The following is a 22,358-nucleotide window of genomic DNA, read 5'->3' as shown; positions in this document are numbered from 1 at the left end:
CCCTGTGATTGCTGTCTGGACTCAGGCCCTGTGATTGCTGTCTGGACTCAGGCCCTGTGATAGCTGTCTGGACTCAGGCCCTGTGATTGCTGTCTGGACTCAGGCCCTGTGATAGCTGTCTGGACTCAGGCCCTGTGATAGCTGTCTGGACTCAGGCCCTGTGATAGCTGTCTGGAGGCCCTGTGATTGCTGTCTGGACTCAGGCCCTGTGATTGCTGTCTGGACTCAGGCCCTGTGATAGCTGTCTGGACTCAGGCCCTGTGATAGCTGTCTGGAGGCCCTGTGATTGCTGTCTGGACTCAGGCCCTGTGATTGCTGTCTGGACTCAGGCCCTGTGATTGCTGTCTGGACTCAGGCCCTGTGATAGCTGTCTGGACTCAGGCCCTGTGATAGCTGTCTGGACTCAGGCCCTGTGATAGCTGTCTGGAGGCCCTGTGATTGCTGTCTGGACTCAGGCCCTGTGATTGCTGTCTGGACTCAGGCCCTGTGATTGCTGTCTGGACTCAGGCCCTGTGATTGCTGTCTGGACTCAGGCCCTGTGATAGCTGTCTGGACTCAGGCCCTGTGATAGCTGTCTGGACTCAGGCCCTGTGATAGCTGTCTGGACTCAGGCCCTGTGATTGCTGTCTGGAGGCCCTGTGATTGCTGTCTGGACTCAGGCCCTGTGATAGCTGTCTGGAGGCCCTGTGATTGCTGTCTGGACTCAGGCCCTGTGATTGCTGTCTGGACTCAGGCCCTGTGATTGCTGTCTGGACTCAGGCCCTGTGATTGCTGTCTGGACTCAGGCCCTGTGATAGCTGTCTGGACTCAGGCCCTGTGATTGCTGTCTGGACTCAGGCCCTGTGATTGCTGTCTGGACTCAGGCCCTGTGATTGCTGTCTGGACTCAGGCCCTGTGATTGCTGTCTGGACTCAGGCCCTGTGATTGCTGTCTGGACTCAGGCCCTGTGATAGCTGTCTGGACTCAGGCCCTGTGACAGCTGTCTGGACTCAGGCCCTGTGATAGCTGTCTGGACTCAGGCCCTGTGATTGCTGTCTGGACTCAGGCCCTGTGATAGCTGTCTGGACTCAGGCCCTGTGATTGCTGTCTGGACTCAGGCCCTGTGATAGCTGTCTGGACTCAGGCCCTGTGATAGCTGTCTGGAGGCCCTGTGATTGCTGTCTGGACTCAGGCCCTGTGATTGCTGTCTGGACTCAGGCCCTGTGATTGCTGTCTGGACTCAGGCCCTGTGATTGCTGTCTGGACTCAGGCCCTGTGATAGCTGTCTGGACTCAGGCCCTGTGATAGCTGTCTGGACTCAGGCCCTGTGATTGCTGTCTGGACTCAGGCCCTGTGATAGCTGTCTGGACTCAGGCCCTGTGATTGCTGTCTGGACTCAGGCCCTGTGATAGCTGTCTGGACTCAGGCCCTGTGATTGCTGTCTGGACTCAGGCCCTGTGATAGCTGTCTGGACTCAGGCCCTGTGATAGCTGTCTGGACTCAGGCCCTGTGATAGCTGTCTGGACTCAGGCCCTGTGATTGCTGTCTGGAGGCCCTGTGATTGCTGTCTGGACTCAGGCCCTGTGATAGCTGTCTGGAGGCCCTGTGATTGCTGTCTGGACTCAGGCCCTGTGATTGCTGTCTGGACTCAGGCCCTGTGATTGCTGTCTGGACTCAGGCCCTGTGATTGCTGTCTGGACTCAGGCCCTGTGATTGCTGTCTGGACTCAGGCCCTGTGATTGCTGTCTGGACTCAGGCCCTGTGATTGCTGTCTGGACTCAGGCCCTGTGATTGCTGTCTACTCAGGCCCTGTGATTGCTGTCTGGACTCAGGCCCTGTGATAGCTGTCTGGACTCAGGCCCTGTGATTGCTGTCTGGACTCAGGCCCTGTGATAGCTGTCTGGACTCAGGCCCTGTGATAGCTGTCTGGACTCAGGCCCTGTGATTGCTGTCTGGACTCAGGCCCTGTGATTGCTGTCTGGAGGCCCTGTGATTGCTGTCTGGACTCAGGCCCTGTGATAGCTGTCTGGAGGCCCTGTGATTGCTGTCTGGACTCAGGCCCTGTGATTGCTGTCTGGACTCAGGCCCTGTGATTGCTGTCTGGACTCAGGCCCTGTGATAGCTGTCTGGACTCAGGCCCTGTGATTGCTGTCTGGACTCAGGCCCTGTGATAGCTGTCTGGACTCAGGCCCTGTGACTGCTGTCTGGACTCAGGCCCTGTGATTGCTGTCTGGACTCAGGCCCTGTGACAGCTGTCTGGACTCAGGCCCTGTGATAGCTGTCTGGACTCAGGCCCTGTGACAGCTGTCTGGACTCAGGCCCTGTGATAGCTGTCTGGACTCAGGCCCTGTGACAGCTGTCTGGACTCAGGCCCTGTGATAGCTGTCTGGACTCAGGCCCTGTGACAGCTGTCTGGACTCAGGCCCTGTGATAGCTGTCTGGACTCAGGCCCTGTGATAGCTGTCTGGACTCAGGCCCTGTGATAGCTGTCTGGACTCAGGCCCTGTGATAGCTGTCTGGACTCAGGCCCTGTGATAGCTGTCTGGACTCAGGCCCTGTGATTGCTGTCTGGACTCAGGCCCTGTGATAGCTGTCTGGACTCAGGCCCTGTGATTGCTGTCTGGACTCAGGCCCTGTGATTGCTGTCTGGACTCAGGCCCTGTGATTGCTGTCTGGACTCAGGCCCTGTGATTGCTGTCTGGACTCAGGCCCTGTGATAGCTGTCTGGACTCAGGCCCTGTGATAGCTGTCTGGACTCAGGCCCTGTGATTGCTGTCTGGACTCAGGCCCTGTGATTGCTGTCTGGACTCAGGCCCTGTGATTGCTGTCTGGACTCAGGCCCTGTGATAGCTGTCTGGACTCAGGCCCTGTGATTGCTGTCTGGACTCAGGCCCTGTGATTGCTGTCTGGACTCAGGCCCTGTGATTGCTGTCTGGACTCAGGCCCTGTGATAGCTGTCTGGACTCAGGCCCTGTGATTGCTGTCTGGACTCAGGCCCTGTGATTGCTGTCTGGACTCAGGCCCTGTGATAGCTGTCTGGACTCAGGCCCTGTGATTGCTGTCTGGACTCAGGCCCTGTGATAGCTGTCTGGACTCAGGCCCTGTGATTGCTGTCTGGACTCAGGCCCTGTGATAGCTGTCTGGACTCAGGCCCTGTGATTGCTGTCTGGACTCAGGCCCTGTGATAGCTGTCTGGACTCAGGCCCTGTGATTGCTGTCTGGAGGCCCTGTGATTGCTGTCTGGACTCAGGCCCTGTGATAGCTGTCTGGAGGCCCTGTGATTGCTGTCTGGACTCAGGCCCTGTGATTGCTGTCTGGACTCAGGCCCTGTGATTGCTGTCTGGACTCAGGCCCTGTGATTGCTGTCTGGACTCAGGCCCTGTGATTGCTGTCTGGACTCAGGCCCTGTGATTGCTGTCTGGACTCAGGCCCTGTGATTGCTGTCTGGACTCAGGCCCTGTGATTGCTGTCTGGACTCAGGCCCTGTGATTGCTGTCTGGACTCAGGCCCTGTGATAGCTGTCTGGACTCAGGCCCTGTGATTGCTGTCTGGACTCAGGCCCTGTGATAGCTGTCTGGACTCAGGCCCTGTGACAGCTGTCTGGACTCAGGCCCTGTGATTGCTGTCTGGACTCAGGCCCTGTGACAGCTGTCTGGACTCAGGCCCTGTGATAGCTGTCTGGACTCAGGCCCTGTGACAGCTGTCTGGACTCAGGCCCTGTGATAGCTGTCTGGACTCAGGCCCTGTGATAGCTGTCTGGACTCAGGCCCTGTGATAGCTGTCTGGACTCAGGCCCTGTGACAGCTGTCTGGACTCAGGCCCTGTGATAGCTGTCTGGACTCAGGCCCTGTGATAGCTGTCTGGACTCAGGCCCTGTGATAGCTGTCTGGACTCAGGCCCTGTGATAGCTGTCTGGACTCAGGCCCTGTGATAGCTGTCTGGACTCAGGCCCTGTGATTGCTGTCTGGACTCAGGCCCTGTGATAGCTGTCTGGACTCAGGCCCTGTGATTGCTGTCTGGACTCAGGCCCTGTGATTGCTGTCTGGACTCAGGCCCTGTGATTGCTGTCTGGACTCAGGCCCTGTGATTGCTGTCTGGACTCAGGCCCTGTGATAGCTGTCTGGACTCAGGCCCTGTGATAGCTGTCTGGACTCAGGCCCTGTGATTGCTGTCTGGACTCAGGCCCTGTGATTGCTGTCTGGACTCAGGCCCTGTGATAGCTGTCTGGACTCAGGCCCTGTGATAGCTGTCTGGACTCAGGCCCTGTGATTGCTGTCTGGACTCAGGCCCTGTGATAGCTGTCTGGACTCAGGCCCTGTGATTGCTGTCTGGACTCAGGCCCTGTGATAGCTGTCTGGACTCAGGCCCTGTGATTGCTGTCTGGACTCAGGCTGTTGTGAATTTGCTTTTTGCTCCCTCTAGTGGTTACTAGTTTTTTGACTCTGGTTTTTCTGTCATTCCTTTTATCCGCACCTGGGTCGTTAGTTAGGGGTGTTGCTATATAAGCTCCCTAGACCTTCAGTTCAATGCCTGGCAACGTAGTTATCAGAGCTAGTCTGCTGTGCTCTTGTCTACTGATCCTGGTTCCAGTTATATCAGCTAAGTCTGCCTTTTGCTTTTTGCTATTTGTTTTGGTTTTGTATTTTTGTCCAGCTTGTTCCAAATATATATCCTGACCTTTGCTGGAAGCTCTAGGGGGCTGGTGTTCTCCCCCCGGACCGTTAGACGGTTCGGGGGTTCTTGAATTTCCAGTGTGGATTTTGATAGGGTTTTTGTTGACCATATAAGTTACCTTTCTTTATTCTGCTATCAGTAAGCGGGCCTCTCTGTGCTAAACCTGGTTCATTTCTGTGTTTGTCATTTCCTCTTACCTCACCGTTATTATTTGTGGGGGGCTTCTATCCAGCTTTGGGGTCCCCTTCTCTGGAGGCAAGAAAGGTCTTTTGTTTTCCTCTACTAGGGGTAGCTAGATTCTCCGGCTGGAGCGTGTCATCTAGAATCAACGTAGGAATGATCCCCGGCTACTTCTAGTGTTGGCGTTAGGAGTAGATATATGGTCAACCCAGTTACCACTGCCCTATGAGCTGGATTTTTGTATTCTGCAGACTTCCACGTACCTCTGAGACCCTCGCCATTGGGGTCATAACAGTTTGCCAGGCCAGTATTAAATGTTTAATGCGTTGCAGAAGAGGGATTATAAGAAAGAAGATTCTGAGGTTTTTTTTTTGTTTTTTCTTTCTTCTTCCCCTTTACCTCAGAGTGGCTATGCTTGCTGCAGACATGAATGTCCAGACCTTGATTACAAGTGTGGACCAGCTGGCTACTCGTGTGCAGGGCATACAAGACTATGTTATCAGAAATCCTAGGTCAGAACCTAAAATACCGATTCCTGAACTGTTTTCCGGAGACAGGTTTAAGTTTAGGAATTTTGTGAATAATTGTAAATTGTTTTTGTCCCTGAGACCCTGTTCATCTGGAGACTCTGCTCAGCAAGTAAAAATTGTTATTTCGTTCTTACGGGGTGACCCTCAGGATTGGGCTTTTTCGCTGGCGCCAGGAGATCCGGCATTGGCTGATATTGATGCGTTTTTTCTGGCGCTCGGTTTACTTTATGAGGAACCCAATCTTGAGATTCAGGCAGAAAAGGCCTTGCTGGCTATGTCTCAGGGGCAGGACGAGGCTGAAGTGTATTGCCAAAAATTTCGGAAATGGTCCGTGCTGACACATTGGAACGAGTGTGCACTGGCCGCTAATTTTAGAAATGGCCTATCTGAAGCCATTAAGAATGTTATGGTGGGTTTTCCCATTCCCACAGGTCTCAATGATACTATGGCACTGGCTATTCAAATTGACCGGCGGTTGCGGGAGCGCAAAACCGCAAATTCCCTCATGGTGTTGTCTGAACAGACACCTGATGTGATGCAATGTGATAGAAAAACCGCAAATTCCCTCATGGTGTTGTCTGAACGGACACCTGATTTGATGCAATGTGATAGAATCCTGACTAGAAATGAGAGGAAAATTCATAGACGCCGGAATGGCTTGTGCTACTACTGTGGTGATTCTACACATATTATCTCAGCATGCTCTAAACGTATAGCTAAGGTTGTTAGTCCTGTCACCGTTGGTAATTTGCATCCTAAGTTTATTCTGTCTGTAACTTTGATTTGCTCACTGTCATCTTATCCTGTCATGGCGTTTGTAGATTCAGGTGCTGCCCTGAGTCTTATGGATCTGTCATTTGCTAAGCACTGTGGTTTTACTCTTGAACCATTAGAAAATCCTATTCCTCTTAGGGGTATTGATGCTACGCCATTGGCAGCAAATAAACCGCAGTATTGGACACAGGTTATCATGTGCATGACTCCTGAACACCGCGAGGTGATACGTTTCCTGGTTTTACATAAAATGCATGATTTGGTTGTTTTAGGGCTGCCATGGTTACAGACCCATAATCCAGTCCTGGACTGGAAGGCTATGTCAGTCTCAAGTTGGGGCTGTCGTGGTATTCATGGGGATTCCCTGCCTGTGTCTATTGCTTCTTCTACGCCTTCGGAAGTTCCGGAGTATTTGTCTGATTATCAGGATGTCTTCAGTGAGTCTGAGTCCAGTGCACTGCCTCCTCATAGGGACTGTGACTGTGCTATAGATTTGATCCCAGGCAGTAAATTTCCTAAGGGAAGACTGTTTAATCTGTCGGTACCTGAACATACCGCTATGCGTTCATATATCAAGGAGTCTCTGGAGAAAGGACATATTCGTCCGTCTTCTTCCCCCCTTGGTGCGGGATTCTTTTTTTGTGGCAAAAAAGGACGGATCTTTGAGACCTTGTATTGTTTATCGGCTTTTAAATAAGATCACTGTCAAATTTCAGTATCCTTTACCGCTGTTGTCTGACTTGTTTGCCCGGATTAAAGGTGCCAAGTGGTTCACCAAGATAGACCTTCGTGGTGCGTACAACCTTGTGCGCATTAAGCAAGGTGATGAATGGAAAACCGCATTCAATACGCCCGAAGGTCATTTTGAGTACTTGGTGATGCCTTTTGGGCTCTCCAATGCGCCTTCAGTTTTTCAGTCCTTTATGCATGACATTTTCCGGAAGTATCTGGATAAATTTTTGATTGTTTATCTGGATGATATTTTGGTTTTTTCTGATGATTGGGATTCGCATGTGGAGCAGGTCAGGTTGGTCTTTAAAATTTTGCGTGAAAATTCTTTGTTTGTCAAGGGCTCAAAGTGTCTCTTTGGTGTACAGAAGGTTCCCTTTTTGGGGTTCATTTTTTCCCCTTCTGCTGTGGAGATGGACCCAGTCAAGGTCCGAGCTATTCTTGATTGGACTCAGCCCTCGTCAGTTAAGAGTCTTCAGAAGTTCTTGGGTTTCGCTAACTTCTACCGTCGTTTTATCGCTAATTTTTCTAGCATTGTGGAACCGTTGACGGATATGACCAAGAAGGGCTCCGATGTAGCTAACTGGGCTCCTGCTGCCGTGGAGGCTTTCCAGGAGTTGAAGCGCCGGTTTACTTCGGCGCCTGTTTTGTGCCAGCCCGATGTCTCACTTCCCTTTCAGGTTGAGGTGGATGCTTCAGAGATTGGAGCAGGGGCCGTTTTGTCGCAGAGAGGCCCTGGTTGCTCTGTTATGAAACCTTGTGCCTTTTTCTCCAGGAAGTTTTCGCCTGCCGAGCAAAATTATGATGTGGGCAATCGGGAGTTGTTGGCCATGAAATGGGCATTTGAGGAGTGAGTGGCGTCATTGGCTCGAGGGTGCTAAGCATCGTGTGGTGGTCTTGACTGATCACAAAAATCTGATGTATCTCGAGTCTGCTAAACGCCTTAATCCGAGACAGGCCCGCTGGTCATTGTTTTTCTCCCGCTTTGATTTTGTTGTCTCGTATTTACCAGGTTCAAAGAATGTGAAGGCCGATGCTCTTTCTAGGAGCTTTGTGCCTGATGCTCCTGGAGTCGCTGATCCTGTTGGTATTCTTAAAGATGGAGTTATCTTGTCAGCTATTTCTCCGGATCTGCGACGTGTGTTGCAGAGATTTCAGGCTGATAGGCCTGAGTCTTGTCCACCTGACAGACTGTTTGTCCCGGATAAATGGACCAGCCGAGTCATTTCCGAGGTTCATTCCTCGGTGTTGGCAGGTCACCCGGGAATTTTTGGCACCAGAGATCTGGTGGCCAGGTCCTTTTGGTGGCCTTCCTTGTCAAGGGATGTGCGGTCATTTGTGCAGTCCTGTGGGACTTGTGCTCGAGCTAAGCCTTGCTGTTCTCGTGCCAGCGGTTTGCTCTTGCCCTTGCCTGTCCCGAAGAGACCTTGGACACATATCTCCATGGATTTCATTTCTGATCTTCCGCTATCTCAGGGCATGTCCGTTATCTGGGTGATATGTGATCGCTTCTCCAAGATGGTCCATTTGGTTCCTTTGCCTAAGCTGCCTTCCTCTTCCGATCTGGTTCCTGTGTTTTTCCAGAACGTGGTTCGTTTGCACGGCATCCCTGAGAATATTGTGTCAGACAGAGGATCCCAGTTCGTTTCTAGGTTCTGGCGATCCTTTTGTAGTAGGATGGGCATTGATTTGTCGTTTTCGTCTGCTTTCCATCCTCAGACTAATGGACAGACGGAGCGAACCAATCAGACTTTGGAGGCTTATTTGAGGTGTTTTGTCTCTGCTGATCAGGACGATTGGGTGACATTCTTGCCGTTGGCTGAGTTTGCCCTTAATAATCGGGCTAGTTCCGCCACCTTGGTTTCGCCTTTTTTCTGCAACTCTGGTTTCCATCCTCGCTTTTCTTCGGGTCATGTGGAGCCTTCTGACTGTCCTGGGGTGGATTCTGTGGTAGATAGGTTGCAGCGGATCTGGAATCATGTGGTGGACAACTTGAAGTTGTCACAGGAGAGGGCTCAGCGCTTTGCCAACCGCCGCCGCGGTGTGGGTCCCCGACTACGCGTTGGGGATTTGGTATGGCTTTCTTCCCGCTTTGTTCCTATGAAGGTCTCCTCTCCCAAATTTAAACCTCGTTTTATTGGGCCTTACAAGATATTGGAAATCCTTAATCCTGTATCTTTTCGTCTGGATCTTCCTGTGTCGTTTGCTATTCACAATGTATTTCATAGGTCCTTGTTGCGGCGGTACATTGTGCCTGTAGTTCCTTCTGCTGAGCCTCCTGCTCCGGTGTTGGTTGAGGGCGAGTTGGAGTACGTGGTGGAGAAGATCTTGGATTCTCGCCTCTCCAGGCGGAGGCTTCAGTACCTGGTCAAGTGGAAGGGCTATGGTCAGGAGGATAATTCCTGGGTGGTCGCCTCTGATGTTCATGCGGCCGATTTAGTTCGTGCCTTTCATGCCGCTCATCCTGATCGCCCTGGTGGTCGTGGTGAGGGTTCGGTGACCCCTCACTAAGGGGGGGGTACTGTTGTGAATTTGCTTTTTGCTCCCTCTAGTGGTTACTAGTTTTTTGACTCTGGTTTTTCTGTCATTCCTTTTATCCGCACCTGGGTCGTTAGTTAGGGGTGTTGCTATATAAGCTCCCTAGACCTTCAGTTCAATGCCTGGCAACGTAGTTATCAGAGCTAGTCTGCTGTGCTCTTGTCTACTGATCCTGGTTCCAGTTATATCAGCTAAGTCTGCCTTTTGCTTTTTGCTATTTGTTTTGGTTTTGTATTTTTGTCCAGCTTGTTCCAAATATATATCCTGACCTTTGCTGGAAGCTCTAGGGGGCTGGTGTTCTCCCCCCGGACCGTTAGACGGTTCGGGGGTTCTTGAATTTCCAGTGTGGATTTTGATAGGGTTTTTGTTGACCATATAAGTTACCTTTCTTTATTCTGCTATCAGTAAGCGGGCCTCTCTGTGCTAAACCTGGTTCATTTCTGTGTTTGTCATTTCCTCTTACCTCACCGTTATTATTTGTGGGGGGCTTCTATCCAGCTTTGGGGTCCCCTTCTCTGGAGGCAAGAAAGGTCTTTTGTTTTCCTCTACTAGGGGTAGCTAGATTCTCCGGCTGGAGCGTGTCATCTAGAATCAACGTAGGAATGATCCCCGGCTACTTCTAGTGTTGGCGTTAGGAGTAGATATATGGTCAACCCAGTTACCACTGCCCTATGAGCTGGATTTTTGTATTCTGCAGACTTCCACGTACCTCTGAGACCCTCGCCATTGGGGTCATAACATCAGGCCCTGTGATAGCTGTCTGGACTCAGGCCCTGTGATAGCTGTCTGGACTCAGGCCCTGTGATTGCTGTCTGGACTCAGGCCCTGTGATTGCTGTCTGGACTCAGGCCCTGTGATTGCTGTCTGGACTCAGGCCCTGTGATTGCTGTCTGGACTCAGGCCCTGTGATAGCTGTCTGGACTCAGGCCCTGTGATAGCTGTCTGGACTCAGGCCCTGTGATTGCTGTCTGGACTCAGGCCCTGTGATTGCTGTCTGGACTCAGGCCCTGTGATAGCTGTCTGGACTCAGGCCCTGTGATAGCTGTCTGGACTCAGGCCCTGTGATTGCTGTCTGGACTCAGGCCCTGTGATTGCTGTCTGGACTCAGGCCCTGTGATAGCTGTCTGGACTCAGGCCCTGTGATAGCTGTCTGGAGGCCCTGTGATTGCTGTCTGGACTCAGGCCCTGTGATTGCTGTCTGGACTCAGGCCCTGTGATTGCTGTCTGGACTCAGGCCCTGTGATAGCTGTCTGGAGGCCCTGTGATAGCTGTCTGGAGGCCCTGTGATTGCTGTCTGGACTCAGGCCCTGTGATTGCTGTCTGGACTCAGGCCCTGTGATTGCTGTCTGGACTCAGGCCCTGTGATAGCTGTCTGGACTCAGGCCCTGTGATAGCTGTCTGGACTCAGGCCCTGTGATAGCTGTCTGGACTCAGGCCCTGTGATTGCTGTCTGGACTCAGGCCCTGTGATAGCTGTCTGGACTCAGGCCCTGTGATAGCTGTCTGGACTCAGGCCCTGTGATAGCTGTCTGGAGGCCCTGTGATTGCTGTCTGGACTCAGGCCCTGTGATTGCTGTCTGGACTCAGGCCCTGTGATAGCTGTCTGGACTCAGGCCCTGTGATTGCTGTCTGGACTCAGGCCCTGTGATTGCTGTCTGGACTCAGGCCCTGTGATTGCTGTCTGGACTCAGGCCCTGTGATAGCTGTCTGGACTCAGGCCCTGTGATTGCTGTCTGGACTCAGGCCCTGTGATAGCTGTCTGGACTCAGGCCCTGTGATAGCTGTCTGGACTCAGGCCCTGTGATAGCTGTCTGGACTCAGGCCCTGTGATTGCTGTCTGGACTCAGGCCCTGTGATTGCTGTCTGGACTCAGGCCCTGTGATAGCTGTCTGGACTCAGGCCCTGTGATAGCTGTCTGGACTCAGGCCCTGTGATAGCTGTCTGGACTCAGGCCCTGTGATAGCTGTCTGGACTCAGGCCCTGTGATTGCTGTCTGGACTCAGGCCCTGTGATAGCTGTCTGGACTCAGGCCCTGTGATAGCTGTCTGGACTCAGGCCCTGTGATTGCTGTCTGGACTCAGGCCCTGTGATAGCTGTCTGGACTCAGGCCCTGTGATAGCTGTCTGGACTCAGGCCCTGTGATAGCTGTCTGGACTCAGGCCCTGTGATAGCTGTCTGGACTCAGGCCCTGTGATTGCTGTCTGGACTCAGGCCCTGTGATTGCTGTCTGGACTCAGGCCCTGTGATTGCTGTCTGGACTCAGGCCCTGTGATAGCTGTCTGGACTCAGGCCCTGTGATTGCTGTCTGGACTCAGGCCCTGTGATAGCTGTCTGGACTCAGGCCCTGTGATAGCTGTCTGGACTCAGGCCCTGTGATAGCTGTCTGGACTCAGGCCCTGTGATAGCTGTCTGGACTCAGGCCCTGTGATAGCTGTCTGGACTCAGGCCCTGTGATAGCTGTCTGGACTCAGGCCCTGTGATAGCTGTCTGGACTCAGGCCCTGTGATAGCTGTCTGGACTCAGGCCCTGTGATAGCTGTCTGGACTCAGGCCCTGTGATAGCTGTCTGGACTCAGGCCCTGTGATAGCTGTCTGGACTCAGGCCCTGTGATAGCTGTCTGGACTCAGGCCCTGTGATAGCTGTCTGGACTCAGGCCCTGTGATAGCTGTCTGGACTCAGGCCCTGTGATAGCTGTCTGGACTCAGGCCCTGTGATAGCTGTCTGGACTCAGGCCCTGTGATTGCTGTCTGGACTCAGGCCCTGTGATTGCTGTCTGGACTCAGGCCCTGTGATTGCTGTCTGGACTCAGGCCCTGTGATTGCTGTCTGGACTCAGGCCCTGTGATTGCTGTCTGGACTCAGGCCCTGTGATTGCTGTCTGGACTCAGGCCCTGTGATAGCTGTCTGGACTCAGGCCCTGTGATAGCTGTCTGGACTCAGGCCCTGTGATAGCTGTCTGGACTCAGGCCCTGTGATTGCTGTCTGGACTCAGGCCCTGTGATAGCTGTCTGGACTCAGGCCCTGTGATAGCTGTCTGGACTCAGGCCCTGTGATTGCTGTCTGGACTCAGGCCCTGTGATTGCTGTCTGGACTCAGGCCCTGTGATAGCTGTCTGGACTCAGGCCCTGTGATAGCTGTCTGGAGGCCCTGTGATAGCTGTCTGGACTCAGGCCCTGTGATTGCTGTCTGGACTCAGGCCCTGTGATTGCTGTCTGGACTCAGGCCCTGTGATAGCTGTCTGGACTCAGGCCCTGTGATTGCTGTCTGGACTCAGGCCCTGTGATTGCTGTCTGGACTCAGGCCCTGTGATTGCTGTCTGGACTCAGGCCCTGTGATTGCTGTCTGGACTCAGGCCCTGTGATTGCTGTCTGGACTCAGGCCCTGTGATTGCTGTCTGGACTCAGGCCCTGTGATAGCTGTCTGGACTCAGGCCCTGTGATTGCTGTCTGGACTCAGGCCCTGTGATAGCTGTCTGGACTCAGGCCCTGTGATAGCTGTCTGGAGGCCCTGTGATAGCTGTCTGGACTCAGGCCCTGTGATTGCTGTCTGGACTCAGGCCCTGTGATTGCTGTCTGGACTCAGGCCCTGTGATAGCTGTCTGGACTCAGGCCCTGTGATTGCTGTCTGGACTCAGGCCCTGTGATTGCTGTCTGGACTCAGGCCCTGTGATTGCTGTCTGGACTCAGGCCCTGTGATTGCTGTCTGGACTCAGGCCCTGTGATTGCTGTCTGGACTCAGGCCCTGTGATTGCTGTCTGGACTCAGGCCCTGTGATAGCTGTCTGGACTCAGGCCCTGTGATTGCTGTCTGGACTCAGGCCCTGTGATAGCTGTCTGGACTCAGGCCCTGTGATTGCTGTCTGGACTCAGGCCCTGTGATTGCTGTCTGGACTCAGGCCCTGTGATTGCTGTCTGGACTCAGGCCCTGTGATTGCTGTCTGGACTCAGGCCCTGTGATTGCTGTCTGGACTCAGGCCCTGTGATTGCTGTCTGGACTCAGGCCCTGTGATTGCTGTCTGGACTCAGGCCCTGTGATTGCTGTCTGGAGGCCCTGTGACTACTACAGCAACCATCATCCAGTGAACTGTGGGGTGTCATTGGCCATTACTGAGATAAGTGAGAGGGAGGCATCAGTGATGGCGAACCTGTGGCAGTCCAGCTGTTGCAAAACTACAATTCCCATCATGGCTGGCCATTCAAAGCAAAGGCTTTGGCTGTGAAGACATGATGGGAATTGTAGTTTTGCAACAGCTGGAGTGCCACAGGTTCGCCATCACTGGAAGAATTCCCCCTCCCCCTCACTTATCTTAGTTCACGGCACCCCACACAAGTTAAATAATAGCAAGACCAACAAAAGAAACCAACTGACAGATGAACAAAGAAGTCACTAAGCAGGTAAGTTAATTCTAATTATACATATTTGTTATTTAAACTATACATGTCGCAAAATTATGGTTTTTTATCAAGGTGACACACCACCCAAGTTATGCTCGGTTTTTTGGCGAATTTTGACACACCGAGCTCAAAAGGTTGCCCATCACTGCTTTAGGGGTAAATGGTTTTCTGACTTTGCCCTTAGAGGGTCTTACAATTTGATACATATCATGAGTGGTGGACGACGTTTTTACCGTCTAAGGATTATTCGGAAATCTCGTCCTCCCTTCGGATTCTCCAATGCACAAACAGGATCTCACAACGTTCTGAATGATATTTCCCTGATCACATGGGGAGATTTCTTGTGATTTCTTGGTGATCGGTAATTCTCCCTCTTGATTTGGATTCTCCCAGGAGCGTCTCCGTGTAGTATTACACAGATCGGGGGACAATGCTGTGGTCGGTGGCTGACTCAGGAGACATGTTGTTCCTTTGTCAGGATTACCTAATGCGGAGACACTGCAGGCTGTCTGTCATGTGAGATTGGGTGGGATTCCTCTTAAGGCCGGGATCACACACAGTGAGATACGGCCGAGTCTCGCAGGTTAAAACCAAGCTCTGGCACCGGCACTGCGGAGCGGAGCGTGCAGCCGCACAGCAATACATGGAGCCGCCCGCTCCGCTCCGGAGTGCTCGGGGGGGGGGGGTCTCTGGAGGGCATGACGGCGACGATACTAAGGAGAAGGGGGCACTTATTACAGGTGGAAGATTGGCCATTCCAGCAAACAGACTGTGGAGCGCCCCACCACAAAAGGTAAACACTAGAACAACTATAAGGGCTGGATGATTTCCTCAGTACACAGAACATTGGATGTTATAAATCATTTAGTGCCAATAAATGTATCCTTGGTGGAGAAATGTTGAACTTGATGGACCTAGGCCTTTTTTCAACCTTTGTAACCTTTTTCCACGAAACTGCAGAGCAGCGAGCGACGAGCACAGCGCGAGATTTCGGCAAGATATTGCAGCTATGGAGAAAGATATCAAGGTAAATGGAATCCATCAATGCTTGCAGATTACTGTTAGACAGCTGTAAGAAATCATCCGATGCAGGAGTACAAGAGACAAGCAAAAAAGACTCGTCACTGAATGAGGAGCACATTTTGTAGTGCAATATCTGTAACTGTTTATAAGTCACAAGAATGTTTTGACACGTTTTAGTTATTTGAATTGTTGCTAAATTTCTTGTAAATATCAGAAAATTGGCATAACAAAATATTCTGCATCTTTATATTTGCAAAAATAATAATATTTCAAAGTACTGAAACTTTTATGCATTAATTACATGTAGCAGTAAAAGGAAAACTCTTTGACATCATAGAAAGAAGAACCAACTAAAAAGTTTCATTGTCAGATTTGAATTCAGGAGGTGAAAATCATTGTGAAATGGCTCATTTCATCACTTAACCTTGAGAAATATATAAAACAGTCTGGCATGATGTGCAAGGTACTTGAACTAATCGGGTGGAATATCACTCAGGACGTGGAGCTTCTGTGTAGGTCCTGGTACCTTCCTCTCCTGCTCCCCGCTAGTCAGATACAGTGGCTTGCAGAAGTATTCACCCCCTGGCTTTTTACCTATTTTGTTACATTACAACCTGTGTTTAAAAAAAATTGTAATCAGATTTGAGTGATGCATCAGCAGTGAATAGTAAGGCTAAGTGCACACGTTGCAGAATTGCTGCCGAAATTTCTGTGGCAATTCCGCAACTCCTGCCGCGGGTATATCGCATGCGGAATTGGCATGCGTTTTCCCGCTAAACACTAGTGTTTTACAAGCGTAATTAGGTTGCAGAATGATAGCATTTTCCCGCTCTTTGCGATGCTCCGGTCCCAATAATGCATTGCGGTAGTGACCCCAGATGACGTACGGTCTCGCAAGACCGCTACGTCATCACAGGTCATTTTCACAATGCGTTATTGGGAACGGGAGCATCGCGAGGAGCGGGAACGTCGCGAGGGACGCCGGAAGGTGAGAATGTCGTGATTTTTTATTTTAATTCTTTTTTTTTTTAACAAGTATATGGTTCCCAGGGCCTGGAGGAGAGTCTTCTCTCCTCCACCCTGGGTTCCAACCGCACATGACCCGCTTACTTCCCACATGGTGTGCATAGCCACATGCGGGAAGTAAGCAGATCAATGCATTCCTAGGTGTGCGGAATCCCCGAGATTCCACACAAGGAATGAACATGTGTTTTTTTCCGGAATGTGATTCCGCCGCAGTGAAAATCGCAACATGTTCACAAAAATTGCGGATTGCATTCTAATAATAGGATGCTTAATGTAAGCATTTTTTTTCGCGGGTTTTATTGCGTTTTTATAGTGAAAAACCGCGAAAAATCCTGAACGTGTGCACATAGCCTAAAAGATGGTGAAGTGAAATAAGAAAAATATAGGCATAAATTAAATTTATGGGATCAAATAACTAAAGATTGTTATGTGCATATGTAATCACCCCTTTTGTTATGAAAACCCTACCCCTAAAAATTTATTGTGCAATCATTTACATTCATAAGTCATGTGCTTAGTGAAAGGAAGTCTACCTGTGTGCAATCTAAGTGTCGCATGGTCTGTCAGTATATACACACCTTTTCTGAAAGGCCACACAGGTTGAAATACCATTAAGGCTGCCGTCACACTAGCAGTATTTGGTCAGTATTTTACATCAGTATTTGTAGCCAAAACCAAAATACTGCTAGTGTGACGGCAGCCTAAGCAAGAGGCACCATTAACCAATCAACACCATAAAGACCAAGGAGATCTCCAAATAAGTCACGGACAAAGTTGTTGAGAAAAATTTCCCAAATCTCTGATGATCCCCCGGAACACCATCAAATTCATTATCATCAAAGCGAAAAGAACATAGTACCACAACAAACCTGCCAAGAGAGGGTCACAGCCAAAACGCTCAGCCTGGGCAAGGAGGGCATTAATAAAAGAGGCAGGACACAGACCAAATGTAACCCTGAAGGAGCTACAGGGTTCCCAAGCAGAGACTGAACTGTCTGTCCATGCGACCATAATAAGCCATACACACCACAAAGATGGCCTTCATGGAAGAGTGGGCACAAAAAAGCCTTTACTTACACTCAAAAATTGTAAGGTTTATTTTGAATTTGCCAAAAGACATGTAGAAGACTCCCCAAATGAATCAAGAAAAGAGACCAACATTTAAGTTTTTGCCCACCTAGGTAAATGCTATGTCTGGCACCATACCAACACAGCTCATCACCCAAAGAATACCATCCCCACAGTAAAACATGATGGTGGCAGCATCATTCTGTGGGGATGATTTTCGGCATCAGGAACAGGAAAATTGTCCAACATTAGGGGAAGATAGATGGTGCGAAATATGGGGTTTTTCAAGTAGTGGACGACTTTTTTAAGCGTCAAAAATCCCACACAGAGAAAATTCATTATTACTACTATGAAAAATTAATTACGGGAAAATCGTATTTTGTTGACCATCAAAAACAGACTCAGACGGGGAGAAACTATATATGTGATTGACAAATTGTACAAAATTATATAACAGACAGTCGTATAATTAAATGAGAAAGGGAAATTATTCTAGAACTTACCATATTTTTTTAGCCTATAAGACACACTTTCAGCAAGAACAAATCTTGCTAATAAGTGAGTGTGTATAGACTGGTGATAACTTCCTGAGACCGAGGAGAACAAAACAGTGTCCTTCCTGATCACCGAGAGAACTTCTCTCTCCCCCAGCCCCACACTTACAGTGGCTTGCAAAATGATTCACCCCCTTGTCATTTTTCGTGTTTTGCTAACTCACAACCTGGAATTTCACGGTTTATTTTTTTTTGAGGGTTTGCATCAGTTCATGTAAAGACCATGCCCACAGCTATGAACATTTGGTAATCTTTTTATCATGAAGCAAACAACAGATAGGACAAAATAACTTAAAACTTCCATGTGCATAACTATTCACACCAGTAAAGTCAGTAGTTTGTGGAGCCTCTTTTTGGGGCAAGTTGCTTTGGATCTTACCACTGGTATTTTTGTCCATTCCTCAAGGCAAACCTGTTCCAGCTCCTCCAAGTTAGATGGTTTCATCTGGTGCACAGCAATCTTCAACTCTGACCACAGATTCTCAATTGAATCAAGGTCTGGGCTTTGACTAGACCACAACAAAACATTTACATGTTTCCACTTAAACCCCTGGAGTGTTGCTTTAGTAGTATGTTTTGGGTCATTGTTTTGTTGGAACGTGAACATACTGTATATCCCAGTCTCAAATCAACAAGAGACTGACTGAAAAAGGTTTTGCTCAAGAATATTCCTTTCTCATACCTCATGTTTGATCCTGTTAAAATAAAAGCACTTATACAAACCTCCCATATTGACGCCGTTCCAGAGGTGTTGGCATTAGAGATTCCGGGGCTTGTGAGGTTGTAACATAATGTGAGCCCTACGCCCAATCCGCCCTGGCGTCACTTCCCCACCTTCAGGCAAATCGAACATCACAAGGAAGTCAGAGAGCAGCCACAGCCCTGGCTTCATGTTGATGTTCAATATGTACAAAGGCCGTGACAGTGAAGCCGGCTCTGAGCACAGGGCTCGTGAGATGTAACAACCTCACCTGAGCCCCCGGAACGTGAGTCCAGACACCGCTGGAATGTTGCTGGCACGGGAGCTTAGTATGAGTGTTTTTATTTTAATGAGGCCAAACATGAGGAATGACAAAGGGTTGTCCTAGTAGTGGACAACCTCTTTAAGAAGATAGAAATGTTTTAACCGAAAATTGTAACATTCTAAACATAAAAAGGAATCTTCCCTGTGTGGCGTCACTGATGTTTCTTAAAGGGAAGCAGCCACCACCAAAATCACTATTAGCCTGTAGATGTGGACTTCATCTTCAGGTGTTACTAATCCAAAATTGAAAAAGTGGTTTATTTAAAGGGAACCTGTCACCTCCAAAATCAAAGGTGAGCTAAGCCCACCGGCATCAAGGGCTTATCTCCAGCAATGTGTAATGCATTCTGGAATGCTGTAGATAAGCCCCCGATGTATCCTGAAAGATGAGAAAAAGAGGTTAGATTATACTCACCCAGGGGCGGTCCCAGTTCGTTTCGGGTTTGATGGGCGTCGCGGTCCGGGGCCTCCCATCTTCTTACGATGACGTCCTCTTCTTGTCTTCACGCCACAGCTCCGGCGCAGGCGTACTTTGTCTGCCCTGTTGAGGGCAGAGCAAAGTACTGCAGTGCGCAGGCACCAGGAAAGGTCAGAGAGGCTTAGGTCCTGCGCACCGCAGTACTTTGCTCAGCCTTCAACAGGACAGATCAGTACGCCTGCGCCGGAGCCGCAGCATGAATACAAGAAGAGGACGTCATCCTATGAAGATGGGAGGCCCCGGACCGGACCGTGACTCCCATCGGACCCGGACCGCAGCGGGAACGCCTCTGGGTGAGTATAATCTAACCTTTTTTTCTCATCTTTCAGGTTACATTGGGGGCTTATCTACAGCATTACAGAATGCATTACAGAATGCTGCAGATAAGCCCCTGATGCCGGTGGGCTTAGTTCATCTTAGATTTTGGGGGTGACAGGTTCCCTTTAATACTAATGTCCCACGCCTATAACAGCTGCATAGCAGTTGCTCCCACCATACAAAACAAAAAAGATACAAGAAGTTGGTTTATTTCATAATTTATCCAAAAATATTTAATCCAGTATATACAATGTGGAAAATAAGTATTTGATACACTGCCAATTTTGCGAGTTTTTCCACCTACATAGAATGGAGTGGTCTGTTATTTTTATCGTAAGAACGCTTCAACAGTGAGAGAAAGAATCTTAAAAAAATCTAGAAAATCACATTGTATTATTTTTAAATAATTAAATGCATTTTATTGCATGAAATAAGTATAACCAGGGCTGTGGAGTCGGTACACACAGCACTGCCTCTCTACCGTCCATGTGATCCTGGGTGTGAGTGATTACTGTGGAGACTTGCACTTCTATAAATTTGAGAAGGAAAGCAGAGACACTGACAGACAATGATGGAAACACCTGCGGTGACGTTTCGGGGGACCTCCCCCTTTCTTAAGCCTCATTAATAACCTGCCTGGCACCTGCATGTAGCCATACACTTCTGACTTTATTTTCCTCAGCACCATTCTGAGTATACAATGCAGCAGCTGTAACCATGCCCCAGTGTCCATCAGGGGTGGAAGTGCGGTTACAGTTGCCATCCACCCCCTTGACTAAAAGCGAATGCCGCCGAGGAGAATGAAACACATTTTCTCCCTTCAGCGTTCGACTACATGCAGGCGCCAGTCAAGTTAGTAACGCAATTAACCTGCAGATTTAGCAGCTATCTGCAGGTTAATAGCCAGCCTTTTTGCTGATGACAGGTTCCCTTTAAGGCTGGGGTCACACTTACGAGTTCAATGCGAGAAAATTGCGTGAGTCTCTCGCATCAATACCTGGCACTGCCGCTGGCACTAGGGACTGGAGTGTGCGGCTGTATGCATTTCTATGCAGCTGCACGCTCTGGTCCCAAGTGCCGGCGGCAGTGCCGGGACTTGATGCGAGAGACTCGCGCAAGTTTCTCGCATTGAACTCGCGAGTGTGACCCTGGCATAAGAGTTGATTTCCAAATAAAACATTTCCCACATTAAGAACATCAAAAAGCCTTCTAGCCTGTGTGAATTCTTTGGTGACCAAGAAGAGATGATTTCTTCACAAAACATTTCCCACATTCTGAACATGAAAAAGGTTTCTCCCCTTTGTGAGTTTTCTGGTGCTTAACAAATTCTGATTTCTGGTTAAAACATTTCTCACATTCTGAACAGGAGAATGGCTTCTCCACTGTGTGGATTCTCTGGTGTCTATCAAGATGCGCTTTCCGGTTAAAACATTTTCCACATTCCGAACAGGAAAAAGGCTTTTCCCCTGTATGAATTCTTTGATGCTTAATAATATCTGATTTCTGGTTAAAGCATTTCCCACATTCCGTACATGAGAATGGCTTCTCCCCTGTGTGGGTTCTTTGGTGTCTATCAAGATGCGCTTTACGATTAAAACATTTCCCACATTCTGCACATGAAAAAGGCTTATCCCCGGTGTGTGTTCTCTGGTGGCCTTCAAGATGCGCTTTCCGGTTAAAACTTTTGTCACATTTTGAACATGAAAAAGGCTTCTCCCCTGTGTGGGTTCTCTGATGGCTATCAAGAAGCGATTTCCAGTTAAAACATTTCCCACATTCTGAACAAGAAAAAGGCTTCTCCCCTGTGTGAATTTTCTGGTGGATATCAAGACGTGATTTCCAGTTAAAACCTTTCCCACATTCTGAACATGAAAAAAGATTCTCCCCTGTGTGGGTTCTGTGGTGGATATCGAGAAGCGCTTTCTGGTTAAAACATTTCCCACATTCTGAACAAGAAAAAGGCTTCTCCCCTGTGTGGGTTCTCTGGTGGCTATCAAGATGCGATTTCCAGTTAAAACATTTTCCACATTCTGAACATGAAAAAGGCTTCACCCCTCTGTGGATTCTCTGATGGCTATCAAGATTCGCTTTCTGGTTGAAACATTTCCCACATTCTGAACATGAAAAAGGCTTCTCCCCTCTGTGAGTTATTTGATGTATAACAAGATTACATTTCCGTCTAAAATATTTCCCACATTCTGAACAGGAAAAAGGTTTCTCCCCTGTGTGACTCCTTTGGTGACTGAGAAGAGAGGATTTCTTCACAAAGCATTTTCCACATACAGAACATGAAAATGGCTTCTCCCCCTTGTGAGTTCTCTGATGTGTAACAAGAGTTGATTTATGTACAAAACATTTACCACATTCCGAACATGAAAAAGGCTTCTCCCCTGTATGACTTCTCTGATGTCTGATAAGACTTGATTTCTCTGTAAAACATTTCCTACATTCTGAACATGAAAATGGCTTCTCCCCTGTGTGAGTTCTCTGGTGACTAACAAGATTTGATTTTTGGTTAAAACATTTCCCACATTTAGAACAAGAAAATCTATTATCCGCTGTGTGAATTTTTTGATGTTTAAGAAAAGATTTTTCAATTGGAAAACTATTTCCGTATTCTGAACGTGAAAATGACCTCTTTACTTTAGGAGCAATTTGTTTTTTAATGCTGATTTTGTGACTATGATTTTCCTTAGTAGTCGGTAATGAATCAGAAGACAGGACCTGTTTCAAAGGATCAGATGATTGATTTTTTCTGTGAAGGGATGATGGTATATCTGGAGTAATGGCATTCACTTCACTTGAATCCTGTGGGATCTCAAGATCATCCGATTTAAAAATTGAAGATGTCAGCTGTGCGTCTGAACTCCTGGTACAGTCATCTGCCAAGAATAAAACCAATAATTATTTTTGAATAAAAAAAATCCTTAAATGTTAGATTTTTGAAAAATTGTACTTAAACTATCCATAAAAATGGCAACTTATGTAAAAAAAATGGAATTCACAAAATAATAGCAATTCACGATCTAATAAAAAGCCCCATAGCATGAACCAATAGAATGTGTTTTCTAA

At 48.9% G+C, this 22,358-nt stretch overlaps 3 protein-coding genes across 3 annotated transcripts in view; 1 reads left to right on the top strand and 2 right to left on the bottom strand.

The window, feature by feature from the left end:
• Positions 1 to 17,911, bottom strand: part of LOC143816847 (uncharacterized) — a 46,812-nt gene extending 28,901 nt beyond the window's left edge. Inside the window, exon 1 of the mRNA XM_077297745.1 lies at positions 17,846 to 17,911. Within this exon, the coding sequence (XP_077153860.1) occupies positions 17,846 to 17,911 (66 nt within the window). The remainder of the gene's footprint in view (positions 1 to 17,845) is intronic.
• LOC143814893 (uncharacterized) overlaps positions 1 to 22,358 on the top strand; it is a 748,367-nt gene that overhangs the window by 211,911 nt on the left and 514,098 nt on the right. The gene's annotated exons all lie outside the window — the stretch shown is intronic.
• The window catches only part of LOC143814894 (uncharacterized), a 179,068-nt gene continuing 177,094 nt past the window's right edge, over positions 20,385 to 22,358 (bottom strand). Inside the window, exon 8 of the mRNA XM_077293562.1 lies at positions 20,385 to 22,168. Coding sequence (XP_077149677.1) covers positions 20,496 to 22,168 — 1,673 coding nt within the window. The 3' untranslated portion in view covers positions 20,385 to 20,495. The remainder of the gene's footprint in view (positions 22,169 to 22,358) is intronic.

The sequence above is a fragment of the Ranitomeya variabilis genome, chromosome 3, assembly GCF_051348905.1.
Source record: "Ranitomeya variabilis isolate aRanVar5 chromosome 3, aRanVar5.hap1, whole genome shotgun sequence".
Classification (NCBI taxonomy): Eukaryota; Metazoa; Chordata; class Amphibia; order Anura; family Dendrobatidae; genus Ranitomeya; species Ranitomeya variabilis.
Note: the sequence above shows the minus strand (reverse complement) of the source record. Positions and strands in the feature narration are given on the sequence as shown.